At 47.2% G+C, this 25432-nt stretch overlaps 1 protein-coding gene across 1 annotated transcript in view; it reads right to left on the reverse strand.

Annotated features, from left to right (window-relative positions):
• LOC137327765 (deformed epidermal autoregulatory factor 1 homolog) overlaps nucleotides 1-25432 on the reverse strand; it is a 208444-nt gene that overhangs the window by 121616 nt on the left and 61396 nt on the right. The window contains exon 8 of the mRNA XM_067993575.1: nucleotides 16378-16506. Within this exon, the coding sequence (XP_067849676.1) occupies nucleotides 16378-16506 (129 nt within the window). The remainder of the gene's footprint in view (nucleotides 1-16377; nucleotides 16507-25432) is intronic.

Here is a 25432-nt window from a genome sequence, read left to right on the forward strand (position 1 = left end):
CCACTCCCTCCACCATGGCGTCACGGATTATAGAGTCAGTGTCCAACAAAGAACCCACTGCTTTCTCTCTCTCCTTTAAAGCAGCACTTTTGCACAAGTCTCAGTGATTCTAAATAGTGAATGTTTATTTCATAAATATATAAACTATGGGATCAGACATTTCAAATCATGTCAGAAATTCAGTGGATCCAGTTTTCACTTGTGGGAAACGACGAGTGTGAAACTATCGGTACACAGATGGCAACTGTGGGATTTCTGCAATCCTAGGTTCAAGACAATCTATTTGAACTGGAGGTAAGTTACGGGAATGCCACACATCCCACACAGCGAACGGGTGAGTCACAAACAGCCAGTTAACTGCAGGAGTTGGAATGTGCCAGACTGTGAGCCAAAAGAGGCTTTTTGCGAATTCTCAATTGCTTCTATTTTCTCCCTAACTGTCCTGCAGTGCAAAGGAACAACTCTGGCATTAGGCGATTATCTTCCTGCATCACTATGAATGGTGGTGGACAATTAAACAACTAACGGGAGGAGGAGGCTCTGTGAACATCCCCATCCTCAATGATGGCGGAGTCCAGCACGTGAGTGCAAAAGACAAGGCTGAAGCGTTTGCAACCATCTTCAGCCAGAAGTGCCGAGTGGATGATCCATCTCGGCCTCCTCCCGATATCCCCACCATCACGGAAGCCAGTCTTCAGCCAATTCGATTCACTCCACGTGATATCATGAAACGGCTGAGTGCACTGGATACAGCAAAGGCGATGGGCCCCGACAACATCCCAGCTGTAGTGCTGAAGTCTTGTGCTCCAGAACTAGCTGCGCCTCGAGCCAAGCTGTTCCAGTACAGCTACAACACTGGCATCTACCTGACAATGTGAAAAATTGCCCAGGTATGTCCTGTCCACAAAAAGCAGGACAAATCCAATCCGGCCAATTACCGCCCCATCAGTCTACTCTCAATCGTCAGCAAAGTGATGCAAGGTGTCGTTGACATGCTATCAAGCGGCACTTACTCACCAATAACCTGCTCACCGATGCTCAGTTTGGGTTCCGCCAGGACCACTCGGCTCCAGGCCTCATTGCCTTGGTCCAAACATGGGCAAAAGAGCTGAATTCCAGAGGTGAGGTGAGAGTGACTGCCCTTGACATCAAGGCAGCATTTGACTGAGTGTGGCACCAAGGAGCCCCAGTAAAATTGAAGTCAATGGGATTCAGGGAGAAAACTCTCCAGTGGCTGGAGTCATACCTAGCATAAAGGAAGATGGTAGTGGTTGTTGGAGGCCAATCATCTCAGCCCCAAGACATTGCTGCAGGAGTTCCTCAGGGCAGTGTCCTAGGCCCAACCATCTTCAGCTGCTTCATCAATGACCTTCCCTCCATCATAAGGTCAGAAATGGGGATGTTCGCTGATGATTGCACAGTGTTCAGTTCCATTCGCAACCCCTCAAATAATGAAGCAGTCCAAGCCCGCATGCAGCAAGACCTGGACTTCATCCAGGCTTGGGCTCATAAGTGACAAGTGACATTCGCGCCAGACAAGTGCCAGGCAATGACCATCTCCAACAAGAGAGAGTCTAACCACCTCCCCTTGACATTCAACGGCATTACCATTGCCGAATCCCCCACCATCAACATCCTGGGGGTCACCATTGACCAGAAGCTTAACTGGACCAGCCACATAAATACTGTGGCGACAAGAGCAGGTCAGAGGCTGGAAACTCTACGGTGAGTGACTCACCTCCTGACTCCCCAAAGCCTTTCCACCATCAACAAGGCACAGGTCAGGAGTGTGATGGAATACTCTCCACTTGCCCGGATGAGTGCAGCTCCAACAACACTCAAGAAGCTCGACACCATCCAGGACAAAGCAGCCCGCTTAATTGGCACCCCATCCACCACCCTAAACATTCACTCCCTTCACCACTGGCGCACAGTGGCTGCAGTGTGTACCATCCACAAGATGCACTGCAGCAACTCGCCAAGGCTTCTTCGACAGCACCTCCCAAACCCGTGACCTCTACCACCTGGAAGGCCAAGACACCATGCACATGGGAACAACATAACAAGTCATAATAAAAATAAAACCGGACGGACCACCCAGCATCAGACCACTAGGCACCGGACACGACAAAGGCAAACCAAGCCCAGTCGACCCTGCAAAGTCCTCCTCATTAACATCTGGGGAATTGGGAGAGCTGTCCCACAGACTAGTCAAGCAACAGCCTGACATAGCCATACTCACAGAATCATACCTTTCAGCCAACGTCCCAGATTCTTCCATCACCATCCCTGGGTATGTCCTGTCCCACCGCCAGGACAGACCCACCAGAGGTGGCGGTACAGTGATATACAGTCAGGAGGGAGTGGCCCTGGGAGTCCTCAACATTGACTCTGGACCCCATGAAATCTCACGTCATCAGGTCAAACATGGGCAAGGAAACCTCCTGCTGATTACCACCTACCGTCCTTCCTCAGCTGATGAATCAGTCCTCCTCCATGTTGAACACCACTTGGAGGAAGCACTGAGGGTAGCAAGGGCACAAAATGTACTCTGGGTGGGGGACTTCAATGTCCATCACCAAGAGTGGCTCGGTAGCACCACTACTGACCGAGCTGGCCGAGTCCTGAAGGACATTGCTGCCAGACTGGGCCTGCGGCAGGTGGTGAGCGAACCAACACGAGGGAAAAACTTACTTGAACTCGTCCTCACCAATCTACCTGTCGCAAATGCATCTGTCCATGACAGTATTAGTAGGAGTGACCACTGCACAGTCCTCATAGAGACGAAGTCCCGTCTTCACACTGAGGACACCATCCAACGTGTTATGTGCCACTATCACCGTGCTATATGGGATAGATTCAGAACAGATCTAGCAGCTCAAAACGGGGCATCCATGAGGCGCTGTGGGTCATCATCAGCAGCAGAATTGTATTCCAGCACAATCTGTAACCTCATGGCCCGGCATATTCCTCACTCTACCATTACCAACAAGCCAGGGGATCAACCCTGGTTCAATGAGGTGTGTAGAAGAGCATGCCAGGAGCAGCACCAGGCGTGCCTAAAAATGAGGTACCAACCTGGTGAAGCTACAATTCAGGACTACATGCATGCTAAACAGTGGAAGCAACATGCTATAGACAGAGCTAAGCGATTCCACAACCAACGGATCAGATCAAAGCTCTGCAGTCCTGCCACATCCAATCGTGAATGGTGGTGGACAATTAAACAACTAACAGGAGGAGGAGGCTCTGTAAACATCCCCATCCTCAACGATGGCGGAGTCCAGCACATGAGTGCAAAAGACAAGGCTGAAGCGTTTGCAACCATCTTCAGCCAGAAGTGCCGAGTGGATGATCCATCTCGGCCTCCTCCCGATATCCCCACCATCACAGAAGCCAGTCATCAGCCAATTCGATTCACTCCACATGATATCAAGAAATGGCTGAGTGCACTGGATACAGCAAAGGCTATGGGTCCCGACAACATCCCAGCTGTAGTGCTGAAGACTTGTGCTCCAGAACTATCCACAGGATGCACTGCAGCAACTCGCCAAGGCTTCTTCAACAGCACCTCCCAAGAGCAGAGCAGCAGGCACGTGGGAACAACACCACCTGCACGTTCCCCTCCAAGTCACACACCATCCCGACTTGGAAATATATCGCCGTTCCTTCATCGTCGCTGGGTCAAAATCCTGGAACTCCCTTCCTAACAGCACTGTGGGAGAACCTTCACCACACGGACTGCAGTGGTTCAAGAAGGCGGCTCACCACCACCTTCTCAAGGGGCAATTAGGGATGGGCAATAAATGCCGGCCTCGCCAGCGACGCCCACATCCCATGAACGAATAAAAAAAAATTCAAGATAGTTACGGATATTCAGCCCATTTGAGTTCATCCCCCCAGAGAGGCCCGACAGTCCTCCCACTGTAGCATCCCATTATTTCCTAAAAGATTCCGTGGTTTCCCTTGCATCATTTTATCCAAAGTCCATTCCAAGTGTCGATCACTCGGAGTGTGAAGAAGAATTTCTTGCCATCAGTCCTAAATGTGCCTTTCACTGGTTTGAACCCGTCTCCGTATTCTGCTCTCATAATTTAACTTAAAGTAATATTCCAGATTTACTTTTACCATTTCCTTGGCTGTCTTATAAACCTCTCTAAGATCACTGCTCCGATGAAAAAGGCCATCAGGCCCCACAAGCTCAGCTCAACTGCACCTTTTTAAATGGTCACCCAAGGAGTGGCAGAGATTCCCAAGCTTTGATCCAGCCCACCCATCTCACCAAGACCAGTACAGGTATGAGAAAGGGGAGAGGGAAAACAAATAGAGAGGGCTCTATCCGTATCCGAACATACGAAGAAGGAAGGGGAAAGACTGCCTGGTCCATGAGGTCTGTACCATACAGACACAGTGCTGCCCACATTCACCAAACACTCGCACCCCCATCCCTCTCACGCCCCCCCTCCACAGCCCCATCGCTCCCTCCCACCCCCAGCCCTCCCCAGCCCAGTCACACATTCTCCAGAAAAAGGCAAAGCAAAACGAAAACAAATCTGAGGCCCATTTCGGAAAAACGCGAGGAAATTCCTCTCCGGCCCCTGAAGGTGATCGAGCCAAGCTCCAGGCGACGGAAGTATCACTCAAACCAGCCGCCTCACAACCTCCTTCGACAACTCAAAATGCCCTCCTCTCTCAGGACCTTGTCCAGCTCCCGACACACTGCACACTTCAGTGACCTGCTCCGGAGGTCGATGACTCTCCCGTCCCATCTAGCTCAAAGAACCCAGAGTCTATCCTACGTCACCACCGACGAGGGTAATATCTGAGTGTGGGGGAATGATGATCAGCACACACAGCAGTGCTCTTGTGAAGCTGAAATTTTCTACAACTGCCTCTAGCAAACATTTTCAGTCCCACCTTTGAAGCTTTAGACTAAAACCTAGGAGATTATCCTCTGTGATACTGGTGGACAGATATTTAACGCCTCTGTGACATTCCTTAGCGCAGGCACTAACCCATTTAATAGGAATGGATTAATACCTCTTAGCGAGCGACTGGAGGAAGGTCAGTCTGCCCGTATCAGAGCCAATAATCTCTCGGCTTCACTCCTTCGCATGAAAGCCTCGCAGATGTTTTGCCGTTTCCTGGTGTGACGTTTACTGTAACGGCTTTCTGACATTTGATACGGGCTAGCTCCATGGGAATGCTGTCTCAATGCTTTCCTTTCAAACTGTTCTATTATACCCAGGAGAAGAAAGTGATCGTCTTCTACAGAATCAGTAGAAACAGGCAAAAAACCAGGCGTTATCAATGCAAAAGATGGCGAATAGTCTCTCGACACCAGACAGGATTCGGTGCACAGATAACTGCAGTTTGAACATGATTTCAGACACCTGCTGCCTCTTGCTCGCGATACAGCAGCTCCCTCAAGAGTATTTTCGCAAAGTTGTCTCCAATAAAGCCCTAGCTGCTGGTATTTTTAACTTTAGGAACTCGAGTGTCGATATTCGAGCACTAACAGACCATATCGATGACACCTCAGCTCCTGTATCTAATGCCCACACAGGAAGCACACACCTAACACTTAGTTAGTTAGAAACATAGCTGTTAAAGCAGGCATCCTTTCATATTAATGAATGTACAAACACCCACTGACCTGGTATAGAGGTGCATTGCAATGTGCGTAATGCTGAACCGTACAGAGCAGGAAGGCTCAGTGTTCCATCGCTGGGTTGTGCGGAGTTCACTAAGGTTCCCAGGGCTGCAGTGAAGGTGCTGGAATGGGTCTCTCTGTGGCCCCAGGCTCCAGAGGGGCAGGGGACAATCAACCAGTGATCCTGCCGATCGTTATCCAGTGATTACTGGTGGAAACCAGGCCAGACTGTGGCTGTGAGGCCTTCTGAGGTCAAATGGCCTGGTGACCCTCACTGCCTGGCCTTACATGTGAAGCACAGGCTCCTGGGGAAGATGCCAGAAGGAACCCGAGCCCAGCGCGAGTCGTAGCCTTCAAGGCACGAGAGGAATGAGGAGTAAACTCGGAGGAGGTAAACCAGCTCACACAGAGTCGCTTTCATACCCCGGCAGCTCACTATGGTGCTCACTACAGAACTCAACTACAGAGCTCAACTATGGTGCTCACTACAGAACTCAACTACAGAGCTCAACTACAGAGCTCAACTACAGAGCTCAACTACAGAGCTCACTACGGTGCTCAACTACAGAGCTCAACTACAGAGCTCAACTACAGAGCTCACTACGGTGCTCAACTACAGAGCTCAACTACAGAGCTCACTACGGTGCTCAACTACAGAGCTCACTACGGTGCTCACTACAGAACTCAACTACAGAGCTCAACTATAGAGCTCACTACGGTGCTCAACTACAGAGCTCAACTACAGAGCTCAACTACCGAGCTCAACTATAGAGCTCACTACGGTGCTCAACTACAGAGCTCAACTACAGAGCTCAACTACAGAGCTCAACTACAGAGCTCACTACGGTGCTCAACTACAGAGCTCAACTACAGAGCTCACTACGGTGCTCAACTATAGAGCTCACTACGGTGCTCAACTACAGAGCTCACTACAGAACTCAACTACAGAGCTCAACTACAGAGCTCAACTACAGAGCTCAACTACAGAGCTCAACTACAGAGCTCACTACGGTGCTCAACTACAGAGCTCAACTACAGAGCTCACTACGGTGCTCAACTACAGAGCTCACTACGGTGCTCACTACAGAACTCAACTACAGAGCTCAACTATAGAGCTCACTACGGTGCTCAACTACAGAGCTCAACTACCGAGCTCAACTACAGAGCTCACTATGGTGCTCACTACAGAACTCAACTACAGAGCTCAACTATAGAGCTCAACTAAAGAGCTCAACTAAAGAGCTCACTACGGTGCTCACTACAGAGCTCACTACGGTGCTCAACTACAGAGCTCACTACGGTGCTCAACTACAGAGCTCACTACGGTGCTCAACTACAGAGCTCACTACGGTGCTCAACTACAGAGCTCACTACAGAGCTCACTACAGAGCTCACTACAGAGCTCACTACAGAGCTCACTACGGTGCTCAACTACAGAGCTCAACTACAGAGCTCACTACAGTGCTCACTACAGAGCTCACTACGGTGCTCACTACAGAGCTCACTACAGAGCTCAACTACGGTGTTCACTACAGAGCTCACTACTGTGCTCACCACAGTGCTCACTACAGAGCTCACTACGGTGCTCACTACAGAGCTCAACTACAGAGCTCACTACGGTGCTCACTACAGAGCTCAACTACGGAGCTCAACTCGAGAAAAACCTGAAGGAAAGATGGGAGAAGCTCTCGGGTTTAGAGAGGAGGTGGCTGTGGGCAATCGTCCTGAGGCAGATAATGTTTCAGAGATAAGCTGAACCCAGAATATGTCAGGCTAGTAAAATATGAGGACACTTGTTAATTAGTGAAAAGGAAATTTACAGGAGATGGGAGGCGAAAACTGTCTTCACTCAAAGGCTGATAGTAATGCATGAGTGAGAGCATGGAACTAAAGACATCAGGAGTACAGTAGCCGAGTGATTATGGCAATCCAGAGATTGTCATTTCAAATCGCACCCTGAGGCACCAGAAGGATCAGAAATCCAGGGACAGGCAATAAATACTGGACGGCCAGCGTCACCCACAACCCAAAGAAAAAATTTAAATAGTTCAGGATAGTCGGGCCCCGGGCTGGGCGAGTCAGGTTGCGAATGGAACTGAACACTGTGCAATCATCAGCGAACATCCCCATTTCTGTGGGGAGGAATTCCTGGAGTGCGTACGTGATGGTTTTCTAGACCAATACGTTGAGGAACCAACTCTGGAACAGGCGATCCTAGACTGGGTATTATGCAATGAGAAAGGATTAATTAACAATCTTGTTATACAAAGTCCTTTAGGGAAGAGCGACCATAACATGATAGAACTCCTCATTAAGATGGAGAGTGAAGTAGTTGAATCCGAAACTAGGGTCCTGAATCTAAATAAAGGAAATTACGAAAGTATGAGGTGCGAGTTGGCGATGATAGATTGGGGAACTTTACTAAAAGGGATGACGGTGGATAGGCAATGGCTAATATTTAAAGAACGTGTGCAGGAATTACAACAACGTTTCATTCCTGTCTGGCGCAAAAATAAAACAGGAAAGGTGGCTCAACCGTGGCTTACAAAAGAAATTAGGGATAGTATTAGATCCAAAGAGGAGACATAAAATTGCCAGAAAAAGCAGCAAGCCTGAGGATTGGGAGCAGTTTAGAATTCAGCAAAGGAGGACAAAGAGATTGATTAAGAGGGGAAAAATAGAGTATGAGAGTAAACTAGCAGGGAACATAAAAACTGACTGTAAAAGCTACTATAAATATGTCAAGAGAAAAAGATCAGTGAAGACAAATGTAGGTCCCTTACAGTCAGAAATGGGGGAAATTATAATGGGGAACAAAGAAATGGCAGAGCAATTAAACACATACTTTGGTTCTGTCTTCACAAAGGACACAAATAACCTCCCGGAAATGTTAGGGAACCAAGGGTCTAGTGAGAGGGAGGAACTGAAGGAAATCAGTATCAGTAAAAAAATAGTGCGAGGGAAATTAATGGGGCTAAAAGGCTGACAAATCCCCAGGGCCTGATAATCTACATCCCAGAGTACAAAAGGAAGTGGCCCTGGAAATAGTGGATGCATTGGTGATCATCTTCCAAAATTCTATAGACTCTGGAACAGCTCCTACAGATTGGAGGGTGGCAAATGTAACCCCACTATTTAAAAAAGGAGGGAGAGAAAAAACAGGGAATTACAGACCAGTTAGCCTAATATCAGTAGTGGGGAAAATGCTAGAGTCTATTATAAAAGATGTGATAACAGAACACTTGGAGAGCATTAACAGGATTGGACAAAGTCAGCATGGGTTTATGAAAGGGAAATCATGCTTAACAAATCTACTGGAGTTTTTTGAGGATGTAACTAGTAGAATAGATAGGGGAGAACCAGTGGATGTGGTGTACTTGGATTTTCAGAAGGCTTTTGATGAGGTCCCACACAAGAGGTTATTGTGCAAAATTAAAGCACATGGGATTGGGGGGAATATACTGGCATGGATTGAGAATTGGTTGACAGACAAGAAACAGAGAGTGGGAATAAACGGGTCTTTTTCCAGGTGGCAGGCAGTGACTAGTGGGGTACCGCAGGGATCAGTGCTTGGGCCCCAGCTATTCACAATATATATCAATGATTTGGATGAGGGAACTGAATGTAACATTTCCAAGTTTGCAGACGACACAAAGCTGGGGTGGAATGTGAGCTGTGAGGAGGATGCAAAGAGGCTCCAATGTGATTTAGACAAGTTGGGTGAGTGGGCAAGAATATGGCAGATGTAGTCTGACATGGATAAATATGAGGTTATCCACTTTGGTTGTAAAAACAGAAAGGCAGATTATTATCTGAATGGTGATAGATTGAGAAAAGGGGAGGTGCAACGAGACCTGGGTGTCCTTGTACACCAGTCGCTGAAAGCGAGCATTCAGGTGCAGCAAGCAGTTAGGAAGGCGAATGGTATGTTGGCCTTCATTGCAAGAGGATTTGAGTACAGGAGCAGGGATGTATTACTGCAGTTATACAGGGCCTTGGTGAGACCACATCTGGAGTATTGTGTGCAGTTTGGTCTCCTTATCTGAGGAAGGATGTCCTTGCCATGGAGGGAGTGCAATGAAGGTTTACCAGACTGATTCCTGGGATGGCAGGACTGACGTATGAGGAGAGATTGGGTCGACTAGGCCTATATTCACTAGAGTTTAGAAGAATGAGAGGTGATCTCATCGAAACATATAAAATTCTCACAGGACTAGACAGACTAGATGCAGGGAGGATGTTCCCGATGGCTGGGGAGTCCAGAACCAGGGGTCACAGTCTCAGGATACGGGGTATGCCATTTAGAACCGAGAGGAGGAGAAATTTCTTCACTCAGAGGGAGGTGAACCTGTGGAATTCTCTACCACAGAAGGCAGTGGAGGGCAAGTCATTAGATGTATTCAAGAAGGAGATAGATATATTTCTTAATGCTAAAGGGATCAAGGGATATGGGGAAAAAGCGGGAACAGGGTACTGAGTTAGACGATCAGCCATGATCATTTTGAATGGCGGAGCAGGCCCGAAGGGCCGAATGGCCTACTCTTGCTCCTATTTTCTATGTTTCTATGTTAATAGGTCCGTGCCGGTGTTTATGCTCCACACGAGCCTCCTCCCTCCCTACTTCATCTCACCCTATCACCATATCCTTCTATTCCTTTCTCCCTCATGTGTTTATCCAGCTTCCCCTTGAATCCATCTCCACTATTCACCTCAACTACTCCTTGTGGGAGTGAGTTCCACATTCTCACCACTCTCTGGGTAAAGAAGTTTCTCCTGAATTCCCTAATGGATTTAATTAGTGACTATCTTATATTTATGTTTAGTTTTTAACTCCTCCACAAATGGAAACATCTTCTCTACGTCTACTCTATCGAACCCTTTCATTATCTTCAAGACCTCTATCAGGCTTCTCTTTTCCAGAGAAAAGAGCCCCAGTCTGTTCAGCCTTTCCTGATAAGGATATCCTCTAAGTTCTGGTATCACCCTTGTGAATCTTTTTTGCACCCTCTGCAATGCCTCAATATCAGAAATGTTCACAGTGCTCCAAGTGTGGTCTAACCAAGGTTCTATACAAGTTTAAAATAACTTCTCTGCTTTTCAATTCTATCCCTCTAGAAATGAACCCCAGTGTTTGGTTTGTCTTTTTTATGACCTTATTAACCTGAGTGAATACTTATAGTGATTTGTGTATCTGTAAACCCCGACCCCCGCCCGATCCCTCTGCTCCTCTAACCAATTTAGACTCTTATTATCCAACCAGTGTGTGGCCTCCTTATTCTTCCTACCAAAATGCACCACCTCACACTTTTCTGTATTGAAATTCAGTTGCCAATTACACGCCCATTTTGCAAGTTTATTTATGTCTTCCTATATTTTGTTGCATTCTTCCTTTACATTAACTACACCCACCAATTTCATGTCGTCCGCAAATTTTGAAATTGTACTTCCGATTCCCGAGTCCAAATCCTTGATGTATAATTGTGAACAATGGTGACCATAAGAGATAGGAGCAGGAGTCGGCCATTCGGCCCCTCGAGCCTGCTCCGCCATTTAATGAGATCATGGCTGATCTGATTTTTACCTCAACTCCACTTTCCCGCCTTTTCCCCATATCCTTTGACTCCCTCGCTGATCAAAAATTTGTCTAACTCAGCCTTGAATGTATTCAATGACTCAGCCTCCACAGCTTTTTGGGGTAAAGAATTCCAAAGATTCACGACCCTCTGGGAGAAGAAATTCCTCCACATTTCCGTCTTAAACGGGCGACCCCTTATTCTGAGACTATGCCCCTAGTTTTAGATTCCCCCATGAGGGGTAACATCCTCTCAGCATCGACCCTATCGAGTCCCCTCAGAATCTTGTATGTTTCAATAAGATCTCCTCTCATTCTTCTAAACTCCAATGAGTATAGACCCGACCTGTTCAATCTTTCCTCATAAGACAACCCTTCCATACCTGGAATCAACCTAGTGAACCGTCTCTGAACTGCCTCCAATGCAAGTATGTCCTTCCTTAAATAAGGGCACCAGAACTGTTCGCAGTACTCCAGGTGTGGTCTCACCAGCACCCTGTACAGTTGTAGCATGACTTCCCTGCTTTTATACTCCATCCCCCCAGAAATAAAGGCCAATATTCCGTTTGCCTTCCAGATTACCGACTGCACCTGTATGTTGACTTTTTGTGTTTCATGTACGAGGACACCCAGATCCCTCTGTACCGCAGCATTTTGTAGTATTTCTCCATTCAAATAATATTTTGCTTTTTTATTTTTCCTCCCAAAGTGGATGACTTCACATTTTCCCACATTATATTCCATCTGACAAATTTTTGCCCATTCACTGAACCTGTCAATATCCCTTTGCAGACACTTTGTGTCCTCATCACAACTTGCTTTTCCACCTATCTTTGTATCATCAGCAAATCTATCCACAAGACACTCTGTTCCTTCATCCAAGTCATTGATATATATTGTAAATAGTTGAGGCCCCAGCACTGAGCCCTGCGGCACCCCCACTAGTTACAGATTGCCATTTTGAAAATGACCCTTTTATCCCGACTCTTTGTTTTCTATTAGTTAGCCAATCCTCTATCCATGCCAGTATATTACCCCCAACACCATGAGCTCTTATCTTGTGCAGTAATCTTTTATGTGGCACCTTATCGAATGCCTTTTGGAAATCCAAATATACTGCATCCATTGGTTCCCCTTTATCCACCCTGCCCGTTACTTCCTCAAAGAACTCTAATAAATTTGTCAGACATGATTTCCCCTTCATAAAACCATGTTGACTCTCCTTGATTGTATTATGAGTCTCCAAATGTCCTGCTACTACTTCCTGAATAATGGATTCTAGCATTTTCCCAATGACAGATGTTAGGCTAACTGGGCTATAGTTACCTGCTTTCTGTCTCACTCCCTTCTTGAATAGGGGTGTTACGTTTGCGGTTTTCCAATCCGCTGGGACCTTTCCAGAATCGAGTGAATTCTGGAAGATTACAACCAATCATCCACTATCTCTGCAGCCACTTCCTTTAAGACCCTCGGTTTTACTGTCAGTTTTTATATTTCTTGCTAGTTTACTCTCATAATTTATTTTCTCCCTCTTTATTATTCTTTTAATCATCCTTTGCTGTTTTTTAAAGTTTTCCCAATCTTCGGGCTTACCAGTAATCTTTGCCATGTTGTATGCTTTTTCTTTTAACCTGATACCATCCTTGACTTCCTTAGTTAGCCATGGTTGGTTCACCCTTTTTGTGAAGTCTTTCCTCCTCACAGGGATATATTTTTGTTGCGAGTCATAAAATATCTTTTTAAATGTTTGCCACTGCTTATCCACCATCATACCATCTAATCTGTTTACCCAGTCCACTTTAGCCAATTCCGCCCTCATTCCTTTATAATTGCCCTTATTTAAGTTTAATACAGTAGTTTCAGACCCAAGATCCTCGCCCTCAAACTGGATGTGAAATTCTATCATGTTATGATCACTGTTTCCCAGGGGATCCTTTACTTTGAGATCATTAATTAATCCTGTTTCGTTACCCATTACCAGATCCAAAATGGCCTGTTCCCTGGTTGGTTCCCTCACGTATTGGTCTAAGAAACAGTCCCTAATACACTCGATGAACTCCTCCTCAGGGCTATTTTTGCCAATTTGATTTGTCCAATCTATGTGAAAGTTAAAATCGCCCATGATTATTGCATTACCTTTTTTACAAGCCCCCCTTATTTCCTGATTAATATTTTGCCCTACAGTGTAGCTACTGTTAGGGGGGCCTATATACTACTCCCACCAGTGATTTCTTTCCCTTGCTATTTCTTACCTCCTCCCAAATTGATTCAACATCTTGATCTTCTGAGCCGAGATCATTTCTCACTATTATACCAATTTCATCCTTTATTAACAGAGCTCCCCCACCACCTTTACCTTTTTTCCTATCCTTCCGAAATGTTAAATAACCCTGAATATTTAGCTCCCAACCTTGATCACCTTGCAACCACATCTCTGTAATGGCCACGAGATCAGACCCATTTGTTTCTATTTGCGCCGTCAATTCATCTACCTTATTACGAATGCTGCACGCATTCAGATAAAGAACCTTTCATTTTGTCTTTTTACCATTCTTTCCTACCCTGGCCCCATTTGCTCGTGCACTCTTATGTTTGTACGCTCTGTCCCTTCCTGACACACTCTGTTTATTATTACCCCCATTACTTTCCTGTCCTGCTTCCTTGTCTTTTTTCTTTACCAATCTAAACTTTGCCCCATCTGACCCCCCCTGAACAATGGTCCCAGCACCGATCCCTGTGGAACACCACTTCCCACCTTTTGGCAGTCTGAGTAGCTACACTTAACCCCTACTCTGTTTTCTGTTTTGTAGCCAGCTTGCTATCCATTCTGTTACCTGTCCCCTGACTCCACATGCTCTGACCTTAGTCATGAGTCTACTATGGGGTACCTTATCGAAGGCCTTTTGAAAATCCAAATATGTTACCCTTGTCTATGAGGTGAGTTGAAATAGCAGGACAATTATGTTGGGCTGAATGGCCATTTCTTATCCTCTTAAACGACGTCATATCTCTGTTGATAGTTTGGAACAAGCGGTGCGATTTACCTGTGATAGTGGTGAGTGGTGCGATTTCCCTGTGATAGTGGTGAGTGGTGCGATTTACCTGTGATCGTGGTGAGCGGTGCGATTTACCTGTGATAGTGGTGAGTGGTGCGATTTACCTGTGATAGTGGTGAGCGGTGCGATTTACCTGTGATCGTGGTGAGCGGTGCGATTTACCTGTGATCGTGGTGAGCGGGTGTGATTTACCTGTGATAGTGGTGAGCGGGTGTGACTTACCTGAGATAGTGGTGAGCGGGTGTGATTTACCTGTGATCGTGGTGAGCAGTGCGATTTACCTGTGATCGTGGTGAGTGGGTGTGATTTACCTGTGATCGTGGTGAGTGGGTGTGATTTACCTGTGATCGTGGTGAGCGGTGCAATTTACCTGTGATAGTGGTGAGCGGGTGCGATTTACCTGTGGTAGTGGTGAGCGGGTGTGATTTACCTGTGGTAGTGGTGAGCGGGTGTGATTTACCTGTGGTAGTGGTGAGCGGGGGTGATTTACCTGAGATAGTGGTGAGTGGGTGTGATTTACCTGTGATCGTGGTGAGTGGGTGTGATTTACCTGTGGTAGTGGTGAGCGGTGCGATTTACCTGTGATAGTGGTGAGCGGTGCGATTTACCTGTGGTAGTGGTGAGCGGGTGTGATTTACCTGTGGTAGTGGTGAGCGGTGCGATTTACCTGTGGTAGTGGTGAGCGGGGGTGATTTACCTGTGATAGTGGTGAGCGGGTGTGATTTACCTGTGGTAGTGGTGAGCGGTGCGATTTACCTGTGATCGTGGTGAGCGGTGCGATTTACCTGTGGTAGTGGTGAGCGGGTGTGATTTACCTGTGATAGTGGTGAGCGGGTGTGACTTACCTGAGATAGTGGTGAGCGGGTGTGATTTACCTGAGATAGTGGTGAGCGGGTGTGATTTACCTGTGATAGTGGTGAGCGGGCGTGATTTACCTGTGATAGTGGTGAGCGGTGCGATTTACTTGTGGTAGTGGTGAGCGGGTGTGATTTACCTGTGGTAGTGGTGAGCGGCGCGATTTACCTGTGGTACTGGTGAGCGGTGCGATTTACCTGTGGTAGTGGTGAGCGGTGCGATTTACCTGTGTTAGTGGTGAGCGGGTGTGATTTACCTGTGGTAGTGGTGAGCGGGGGTGATTTACCTGCGGTAGTGGTGAGTGGGCGTGATTTACCTGTGGTAGTGGTGAGCGGGTGTGATTCACCTGTGGTAGTCGTGAGCGGTGCAATTTACCTGTGGTACTGGTGAGCGGGTGTGATTTACCTGTGGTAGTGGTGAGCGGGTGTGATTTACCTGTGGTAGTGGTGAGCGGGTGTGATTTACCTGTGGTAGTGGTGAGCGGGGGTGATTTACCTGTGGTAGTGGTGAGCGGGGGTGATTTACCTGTGGTAGTGGTGAGCGGGTGTGATTTACCTGTGGTAGTGGTGAGCGGGTGTGATTTACCTGTGATAGTGGTGAGCGGGTGCGATTTACCTGAGATAGTGGTGAGCGGGTGTGATTTACCTGTGGTAGTGGTGAGCGGGGGTGATTTACCTGTGATAGTGGTGAGCGGTGCGATTTACCTGTGGTAGTGGTGAGCGGGGGTGATTTACCTGTGATAGTAGTGAGCGGGTGTGATTTACCTGTGGTAGTGGTGAGCGGGTGTGATTTACCTGTGGTAGTGGTGAGCGGTGCGATTTACCTGTGGTAGTGGTGAGCGGGTGTGATTTACCTGTGGTAGTGGTGAGCGGGTGTGATTTACCTGTGGTAGTGGTGAGCGGGTGTGATTTACCTGTGGTAGTGGTGAGCGGTGCGATTTACCTGTGGTAGTGGTGAGCGGGTGTGATTTACCTGTGGTAGTGGTGAGCGGGTGTGATTTACCTGTGGTAGTGGTGAGCGGTGCGATTTACCTGTGGTAGTGGTGAGCGGGTGTGATTTACCTGTGGTAGTGGTGAGCGGGTGTGATTTACCTGTGGTAGTGGTGAGCGGGGGTGATTTACCTGTGGTAGTGGTGAGCGGGGGTGATTTACCTGTGGTAGTGGTGAGCGGGTGTGATTTACCTGTGGTAGTGGTGAGCGGGTGTGATTTACCTGTGGTAGTGGTGAGCGGGTGTGATTTACCTGTGGTAGTGGTGAAGACATCTCCCTGCGCAGCACTATCTGAAATGATGGCAGTGGCATCGGCTGTGGTTGTCCGATCGAAGGCCAGTGCTCCGGAGGGAGTGATCTGCCCAGCTGGTGTCATTGTAACTGGAAATAAATCACAGTTAAATATTTTAAAGCTCAGAACTTTCATCAGTCTCTATAAACCATTACAACTCAATTTCTTAACTCTCCCAGTTGCTAAGTGGGTTTAACAGTAATTTCTACAGAATGACGCAGACCTGTGGCTGGTCATTTCAACGGTTGATATGGAAATGGTCAATAATTTCTTCCTCTCCTCTCGAGGATGACACCTGTTTCCAAGTCCACTGACATCCCATAATACATCTCCCACATGACCATCCGAGACAAGAACCCGAGACAATGAGCATGAGGAGCATGTGTGACCGGGGACCAGGAAGACCTTGGTTGGTGTTGCGTTAGGCAGTCTCAGTTAGTATAGAAATGGGATGTGTGATAACTTGGGCTCAGTAACCTGGAGGCTGGAACGGGAGAGAGCCTGCATCCACCCTGCATCCAATGACAACTTGCATTTATACAGCACCCTCTACGTAGCAAAACGTCCCAAGGCGCTTCACAGGAGCGTAAATCAGACAAAAATTAACACCAAGCCAAATAAGGAGATATTAGGACAGGTGACTAATAGCTTGGCCAAAGAGGGAGGTTTGAAGGAGCGTCGTAAAGGAGGAGAGAGAGGTAGAGAGACGGAGAGGTGTGGGGAGGGAATTCCAGAGCTTAGGGCCTACTAGGCAGCTGAAGGCACGGCCGCCAATGATGGGGCAATGAAAATCAGGGATGCGCAAGAGGCCAGAATTGGAGGAGCGCAGAGATCTCGGAAGGTTGTGGGGCTAGAGGAGGTTACAGAGATAGGGAGGGGGGCGAGGCAATGGAGGGATTTGAAAACAAGGATAAGAATTTTAAAATTGACATGTTGGTGGACCGGGAGCCAATGTAGGTCAGTGAGCACAGGGGTGATTGTCCTCATTGGAACATATATGTATTGGGTGAGGACAGAATGAGGCTCCTCTGTGTCCCCCACCAACAAATACCGTCTAGATCCTGGACTAGACCAGCCACAAAATTGCCATGGGTACTAGGGCAGGTCAGAGGCTGGGTATTCTGCAGCGAGTGACTCACCTCCTGACTCCCTAAAGCCTCTCCACCACCTAAAAGAACATAAGAAATAGGAGCAGGAGTAGGCCATACGACCCCTCGAGTCTGCTCCACCATTCAATCAGGTCATGGCTCATCTTCCACCTCAACTCCACTTTCCCGCCCGATCCCCGTATCCCTTGATTCCCCTAGAGTCCAAAAATCTATCGATCTCAGTCTTGAATATACTCAACGACTGAGCATCCACAGCCCCCTGGGGTAGAGAATTCCAAAGATTCACAACCCTCTGAGTGAAGAAATTCCTCCTCATCTCAGTCCTAAATGTCCAACCCCTTATCCTGAGACTATGCCCCCTAGTTTTAGACTCTCCAACTAGGTGAAACAGTCTCTCAGCATCTACCCTGTCAAGCCCCCTCAGAATCTTGTATGTTTCAATGAGATCACCTCTCATTCTTCTAAACTCCAGAGAGTATAGGCCCATTCTCCTCAATCTCTCCTCATAGGACAACCCTCTCATCCCAGGAATTAATCTAGTGAACCTTCGTTGCACCGCCTCTAAGGCAAGTATATCCTTCCTTAGGTAAGGAGACCAAAACTGTACACAGTACTCCAGGTGAGGTCTCACCAAAGCCCTGTACAATTGTAATAAGACTTCCTTACTCTTGTACTCCAACCCCTTGCAATAAAGGCCAACACACCATTTGCCTTCTATTTCGGTAGGAGAAACAAGAGGCGGCAATATAAACTAGAGGGCACAATTCTAAAAGGGGTACAGGAACAGAGAGATCTGGGGGTATATGTGTACAAACCTTTGAAGGTGGCAGGGCAGGTTGAGAAAGCGGTTAAAAAAGCATACAGGATCCTGGGCTTTACAAATAGAGGCATAGAGTACAAAAGTATGGAAGTCATGATGAACCTTTATAAAACACAGGTTCGACCACAACTGGAGTATTGTGTCCAGTTCTGGGCACCGCACTTTAGGAAAGATGTGAAGGCCTTAGAGAGGGTGCAGAAGAGATTTACTAGAATGGTTCCAGGGATGAAGGATTTTAGTTACGTGGATAGACTGGAGAAGCTGGGGTTGTTCTTCTTGGAACAGAGAAGGTTGAGAGGAGATTTGATCGAGGTATTCAAAATCATGAAGGGTCTAGACAGAGTAGATAGAGAGAAACTGTTCCCATTGGCAGAAGGGTCAAGAACCAGAGGACATAGATTTAAGGTGATTGGCAAAGGAACCAAAGGTGACATGAGGAAAAACTTTTTTACACAGCGAGTGGTTAGGATCTGGAATGCACTGCCCGAGGGGGTGGTGGAGGGAGATTCAATCATGGCTTTCAAAAAGGAACTGGATAAGTACTTGAAAGGAAAAAATTTGCAGGGCTACGGGGAAAGGGGGAGAGAGTGAGACTAGCTGGATTGCTCTTGCAGAGAGCCTGCACAGACTCAATGGGCTGAATGGCCTCCTTCCGTGCTGTAACCTTTCTATGATTCTAATTGCTCGCTGTACCTGCATGTTAACTTTCTGTGTTTCCTATACAAGGACACCCAAATCCCTCTGAACACCAACATTCAACAGCTTCTCAATTAAAAAATATTCTGTTTTTCTATGCTTCCTACCAAAATGAATAACCTCACATTTCCCCACATTATACTCCATCTGCCACCTTCTTGCCCACTCACTTAACCAGTCTATATCCCTTTGCAGACTCTTTGTGCCCTCCTCACAGCTTACTTTAGAAACCTAGCTTTGTATCATCAGCAAACTTGGATACATTACACTCGGTCCCTTCATCTAAGTCATTAATATAGATTGTAAATAGCTGAGGCCCAAGCACTGATCCTTGTGGCACCCCACTAGTTACAGCCTGCCAACCTGAGAATGACCCGTTTATCCCTACTCTCTGTTAACTGTCCGTTAACCAATCCTCTATCCATGCTAATATATTACCCCCAACCCCAAGGGCCCTTATCTTGTGTAACAATCTTTTATGTGGAAACTTATCGAATGATTTTTGAAAATCCAAATATACCACATCCACTGGTTCCCCTTTATCTACCCTGCTAGTTACACCCTCAAAAGCTCCAGTACATTTGTCAAACACTATTTCCCTTTCATAAAACCATGTTGACTCTGCCTAATCATATTATGATTTTCTAAGTGTCCTGTTACTACGTCCTTAATAATGGATTCCAGCATTTCTCAGACAACTGAAGTCAGGCTAATTGGCCTGTAGTTCCCTGTTTTCTCTCTCCCTCCTTTCTTGAATAGTAGGGTCACATTTGCTACCTTCCAATCTGCTGGGGCCGTTCGAGAATCTACAGAATTTTGGAAGATCATCTCTTTTAGAACCCTAGGACGTAGGCGATCAGGTCCAGGGGATTTGTCCCATTAATTTCTCCAGTATTTTCTTTACTAATATTAATTACTTTACGTTCCTCACTCTTGTTAGATCCTTGGTTCCCCACTATTTCCGGTATTTTTCTGTGTCCTCTACTGTGAAGACAGGTACAAAATATTTGTTTAGTGTCTCCCACACCAATCTTTGAGGCATGCATTTAACTCTCTGATCTGCTTGACCTTATGCCAATTTCCTCGTGGCTCAGATAGTAATCCAGAGATTATTACCTTTGAGGTTCTGCTTATTAATTTGGACCCTAGGTCCCCAAACTCCTTTCCTAGTTCTACCTATGTCATTGGTTCCTAGGTGGACCACGACAACTGGACCCTCCCCTTCATGCTCCAAGTTATTTTCCAGCCGCGAGGAGATGTCCTTAACCCTGGCGCTGGGCAGGCGACACAGCCTTCGGGACTCCCAGTCACGGCTGCAGAGAACAGTGTCTATCCCCCTGACGATACTGTCCCCTACCACTACCACATTCCTTTTTACTCCCCCCACTTGAATGGCCCCCTGTAGCACGGTGCGGTGGTCAGTCTGCCCATCCTCCCTTCAGTCTTTTCTCATCCATACAGGTAGCAAGTACCTCGTACCTGTTGGACAAGGTCAAAGGCTGAGGCTCCTCCATCACTGCATCCTGGGTCCTCATACCTGCCTGACTCGCAGTCACACCCTCCTGTCCCTGTCCAAATCTAAACTACGACCTAATCTAAGGGGTGTGACTGCCTCCTGGATCAAAGTGTCCAGATAACTCTCCCCGACCCTGATGCATCGCAATGTCTGCAGCTCGAGCTCCAGCTCAACAACTCTGAGCCAAAGTTCCTCGAGTTGCAGACACTTACTGCGGATGTGGTTACTCGGGAACTCACTGGTCTCCACAAACTCCCACATGCTGCAGATATGGCACCACCTGCATCGCCATCTCTATCTAACCTCGTTTTATTTATTTAATTAATCAAAGTTTTTATGTAATTAATTGACTTGATTAATTTTTAGTTTTTTTAAACTAATTGATCAACTTTAAACTAGTTTCCCAATTTTCTTAACTGTTTATTTTTAAGGCTTTTCAACTAACATTAACAGAATAACCACTAAAAACACTAACAACCAAAAAAACACGAACCACCACTGGGTCAAAATCCTGGAACTCTCTCCCTAACAGCACTGTGGGAGAACCTTCACCACACGGACTGCAGCGGTTCAAGAAGGCGGCTCACCACCACCTTCTCAAGGGCAATTAGGGATGGGCAATAAATGCCGGCCTCGCCAGCGACGCCCACATCCCGAGAATGAATTTTAAAAACGTTGCTTCACACAGTGACCATTGGAATTCTTCCGCCGTAGTGTCTCTCTCAGCACAGCAAATGACCTTTCCCACCATGGGCCTCTTCCCCCTCCCACCACTCCTGCCAGGACCACTCGGCTCCAGACCTCATTACAGCCTTGGTCCAAACATGGACAAAAGAGCTGAATTCCAGAGGTGAGGTGAGAGTGACTGCCCTTGACATCAAGGCAGCATTTGACCGAGTGTGGCACCAAGGAGCCCGAGTAAAATTGAAGTCAATGGGAATCAGGGGGAAAACTCTCCAGTGGCTGGAGTCATACCTAGCACAAAGGAAGATGGTAGTGGTTGTTGGAGGCAAATCATCTCACCCCCAGGGCATTGCTGCAGGAGTTCCTCAGGGCAGTGTCCCAGGCCCAACCATCTTCAGCTGCTTCATCAATGACCTTCCTTCCATCATAAGGTCAGAAATGGGGATGTTCACTGATGATTGCACAGTGTTCAGTTCCATTCGCAACCCCTCAGATAATGAAGCAGTCCGAGCCCGCATGCAGCAAGACCTGGACAACATCCAGACTTGGCTCATAAGTGGCAAGTAACATTCGCGCCAGACAAGTGCCAGGCAATGACCATCTCCAACAAGAGAGGGTCTAACCACCTCCCCTTGACATTCAACGGCATTACCATTGCCGAATCCCCCACCATCAACTTCCGGGGGGGGGTCACCATTGACCAGAAACTTAATTGGACCAGCCATATAAATACTGTGGCTACAAGAGCAGGTCAGAGGCTGGGTATTCTGCGGTGAGTGACTCACCTCCTGACTCCCCAAAGCCTTTCCACCATCTAAAAGGCACAAGTCAGGAGTGTGATGGAATACTCTCCACTTGCCTGGATGAGTGCAGCTCCAACAACACTCAAGAAGCTCGACACCATCCAGGACAAAGCAGCCCGCTTGATTGGCACCCCATCCACCACCCTAAACATTCACTCCCTTCACCACCGGCACACTGTGGCTGCAGTGTGTACCATCCACAGGATGCAGAGCAGCAACTCGCCAAAGCTTCTTCAACAGCACCTCCCAAACCTGCGACCTCTACCACCTAGAAGGACAAGAGCAGCAGGCACATGGGAACAACACCACCTGCACGTTCCCCCTCCAAGTCACACACCATCCCGACTTGGAAATATATCGCCGTTCCTTCATCATCGCTGGGTCAAAATCCTGGAACTGCCTTCCTAACAGCACTGTGGGAGAACCTTCACCACGGACTGCAGCGGTTCAAGAAGGCGGCTCATCACCACCTTCTCAAAGGCAATTAGGGATGGGAATTGGGAGAAGAGGGGGAACAAGGGGAATTGGGAGAAGAGGGGGAACGAGGGGAATTGAGAGAAGAGGGGGAACGAGGGGAACTGAGAGAAGAGGGGGAACGAGGGGAATTGAGAGAAGAGGGGGAACGAGGGGAATTGAGAGAAGAGGGGGAACGAGGGGAATTGAGAGAAGAGGGGGAACGAGGGGAATTGAGAGAAGAGGGGGAACGAGGCGATTTGAGAGAAGAGGGGGAACGAGGGGAATTGAGAGAAGAGGGGGAACGAGGGGAATTGAGAGAAGAGGGGGAACGAGGGGAATTGGGAGAAGAGGGGGAACGAGGGGAATTGAGAGAAGAGGGGGATTGAAAGGAATTGAGAGAAAAGGGGGATTGAGGGGAATTGATAGTCTAAGAAACTAAACGAATGAGAGAGAGAGAATGATGGAAACAGCGAGAAAGAGACAGAGAAAGACAGAAAGACTGAGGGACAGAGACAGACAGACAGAGAGAGAGAAACAGAAAGAGAGAGAGACAGCGAGAGAGAGAGAGGAAAATGCAGAAACACAGGAGCAAAGGGAATAATGGATTAATTAAATCACATACCAATGTAAATGTTGGGATGTCGATAGGATCAGGAGCACCAGGTTGGTGTGTTTGCACACTCACAATCCGAGGAAGGGCAGGTGACAGAAGTGTTAGTGAGGGATCACTTTGGGACCAGTGATCATAATTCCATTAGTTTTAAGATAGCGATGGAGAATGATAGGTCTGGCCCAAAAGTTAAAATTCTAAATTGGGGAAAGGCCAATTTTGATGGTATTAGACAGGAACTTTCAGAAGTTGATTGGGAGAGTCTGTTGGCAGGCAAAGGGACGTCTGGTAAGTGGGAGGCTTTCAAAAGTGTGTTAACCAGGGTTCAGGGTAAGCACATTCCTTATAAAGTGAAGGGCAAGGCTGGTAGAAGTAGGGAACCTTGGATGACTCGGGAGATTGAGGCCCTAGTCAAAAAGAAGAAGGAGGCATGTGACATGCATAGGCAGCTGGGATCAAGTGGATCCCTTGAAGAGTATAGAGATTGCCGGAGTAGAGTTAAGGAGAGAGAAATCAGGAGGGCAAAAAGGGGACATGAGATTGCTTTGGCAGATAAGGCAAAGGAGAATCCAAAGAGCTTCTACAAATACATAAAGGGCAAAAGAGTAAGTAGGGAGAGAGTAGGGCCTCTTAAGGATCAACAAGGTCATCTATGTGCGGAACCACAAGAGATGGGTGAGATCCTAAATGAATATTTCACATCGGTATTTACGGTTGAGAAAGGCATGGATGTTAGGGAACTTGGGGAAATAAATAGTGATGTCTTGAGGAGTGTACATATTACAGAGAGGGAGGTGCTGGAAGTCTTAACTCGCATCACGGTAGATAAATCTCCGGGACCTGATGAAATGTATCCCAGGACGTTATGGGAGGTTAGGGAGGAAATTGCGGGTCCCCGAGCAGAGATATTTGAATCATCCACCGCTACAGGTGAGGTGCCTGAAGATTGGAGGGTAGCAAATGTTGTGCCTTTGTTTAAGAAGGGCGGCAGGGAAAAGCCTGGGAACTACAGACCGGTGAGCCTGACATCTGTAGTGGGTAAGTTGTTAGAGGGTATTCTGAGGGACAGGATCTACAGGCATTTGGAGAGGCACGGACTGATTAGGAACAGTCAGCATGGTTTTGTGAGAGGAAAATCATGTCTCACGAATTTGATTGAGTTTTTTGAAGGGGTAACCAAGAAGATAGATGAGGGCTGTGCAGTTGTACAAGACATTAGTAAGGCCACACTTGGAATACTGTGTACAGTTCTGGTCACCCTATTATAGAAAGGATATTATTAAACTAGAAAGAGTGCAGAAAAGATTTACTAGGATGCTACCGAGACTTGATGGTTTGACTTATAGGAAGAGGTTGTATAGACTGAGACTTTTTTCCCTGGAGAGTAGGAGGTTAAGGGGTGATCTTATAGAAGTCTATAAAATAATGAGGGGCATAGATAAGGTAGATAGTCAAAATCTTTTCCCAAAGGTAGGGGAGTCTATAACGAGGGGGCATAGATTTAAGGTGAGAGGGGAGAGATACAAAAGGATCCAGAGGGGCAATTTTTTCACTCAAAGGGTGGTGAGCGTCTGGAACGAGCTGCCAGAGGCAGTAGCAGAGGCGGGTACAATTTTGGCTTTTAAAAAGCATTTGGACAGTTACATGGGTAAGATGGGTATGGAGGGATATGGGCCAAGTGCAGGCAATTGGGACTAGCTTAGTGGTATAAACTGGGCGACATGGACATGTTGGGCCGAAGGGCCTGTTTCCATGTTGTAAACTTCTATGATTCTATTCTATGAGGTCAGTGTGGCAAGTTGAGCCATTGCTCAGAGACCTGCTTGCAATTCAGCCCCTTTATTATCACATGAAAGGGGAAGAATTCCACTAAAAACCTGCAGAATGGGAAGTGTCTGAGTCCTGTGACAACATGGTTGTTACGTCATAGAATCATAGAAAGTTGTGGCACGGAAGGAGGCCATTTGGCCCATCGTGTCCGTGCTGGCCAATAAAGAGCTATCCAGCTTAATCCCACTTTCCATCACTTGGTCCGTAGCCCTGTAGGTTACAGCACTTCAGGTGCACATCCCGGTACTTTTTAAATGAGTTGAGGGTTTCTGCCTCTTCCACCCTTTCAGGCAGTGAGTTCCAGACCCCCACCACCCTCTGGGGGAAAACATTTCTCCTCAGCTCCCCTCTAATCCTTCTACCAATCACTTTAAATCTATGGCCCCTGGTTTTGGACCTCTCTGCTAAGGGAAATAGGTCCTTCCTATCCACTCTATCTCGTCCCCTCATAATTTTATACACCTCAATTAAATCACCCCTCAGCCTCCTCT

This window comes from Heptranchias perlo, chromosome 12 (assembly GCF_035084215.1).
Source record: "Heptranchias perlo isolate sHepPer1 chromosome 12, sHepPer1.hap1, whole genome shotgun sequence".
NCBI lineage: Eukaryota > Metazoa > Chordata > Chondrichthyes > Hexanchiformes > Hexanchidae > Heptranchias > Heptranchias perlo.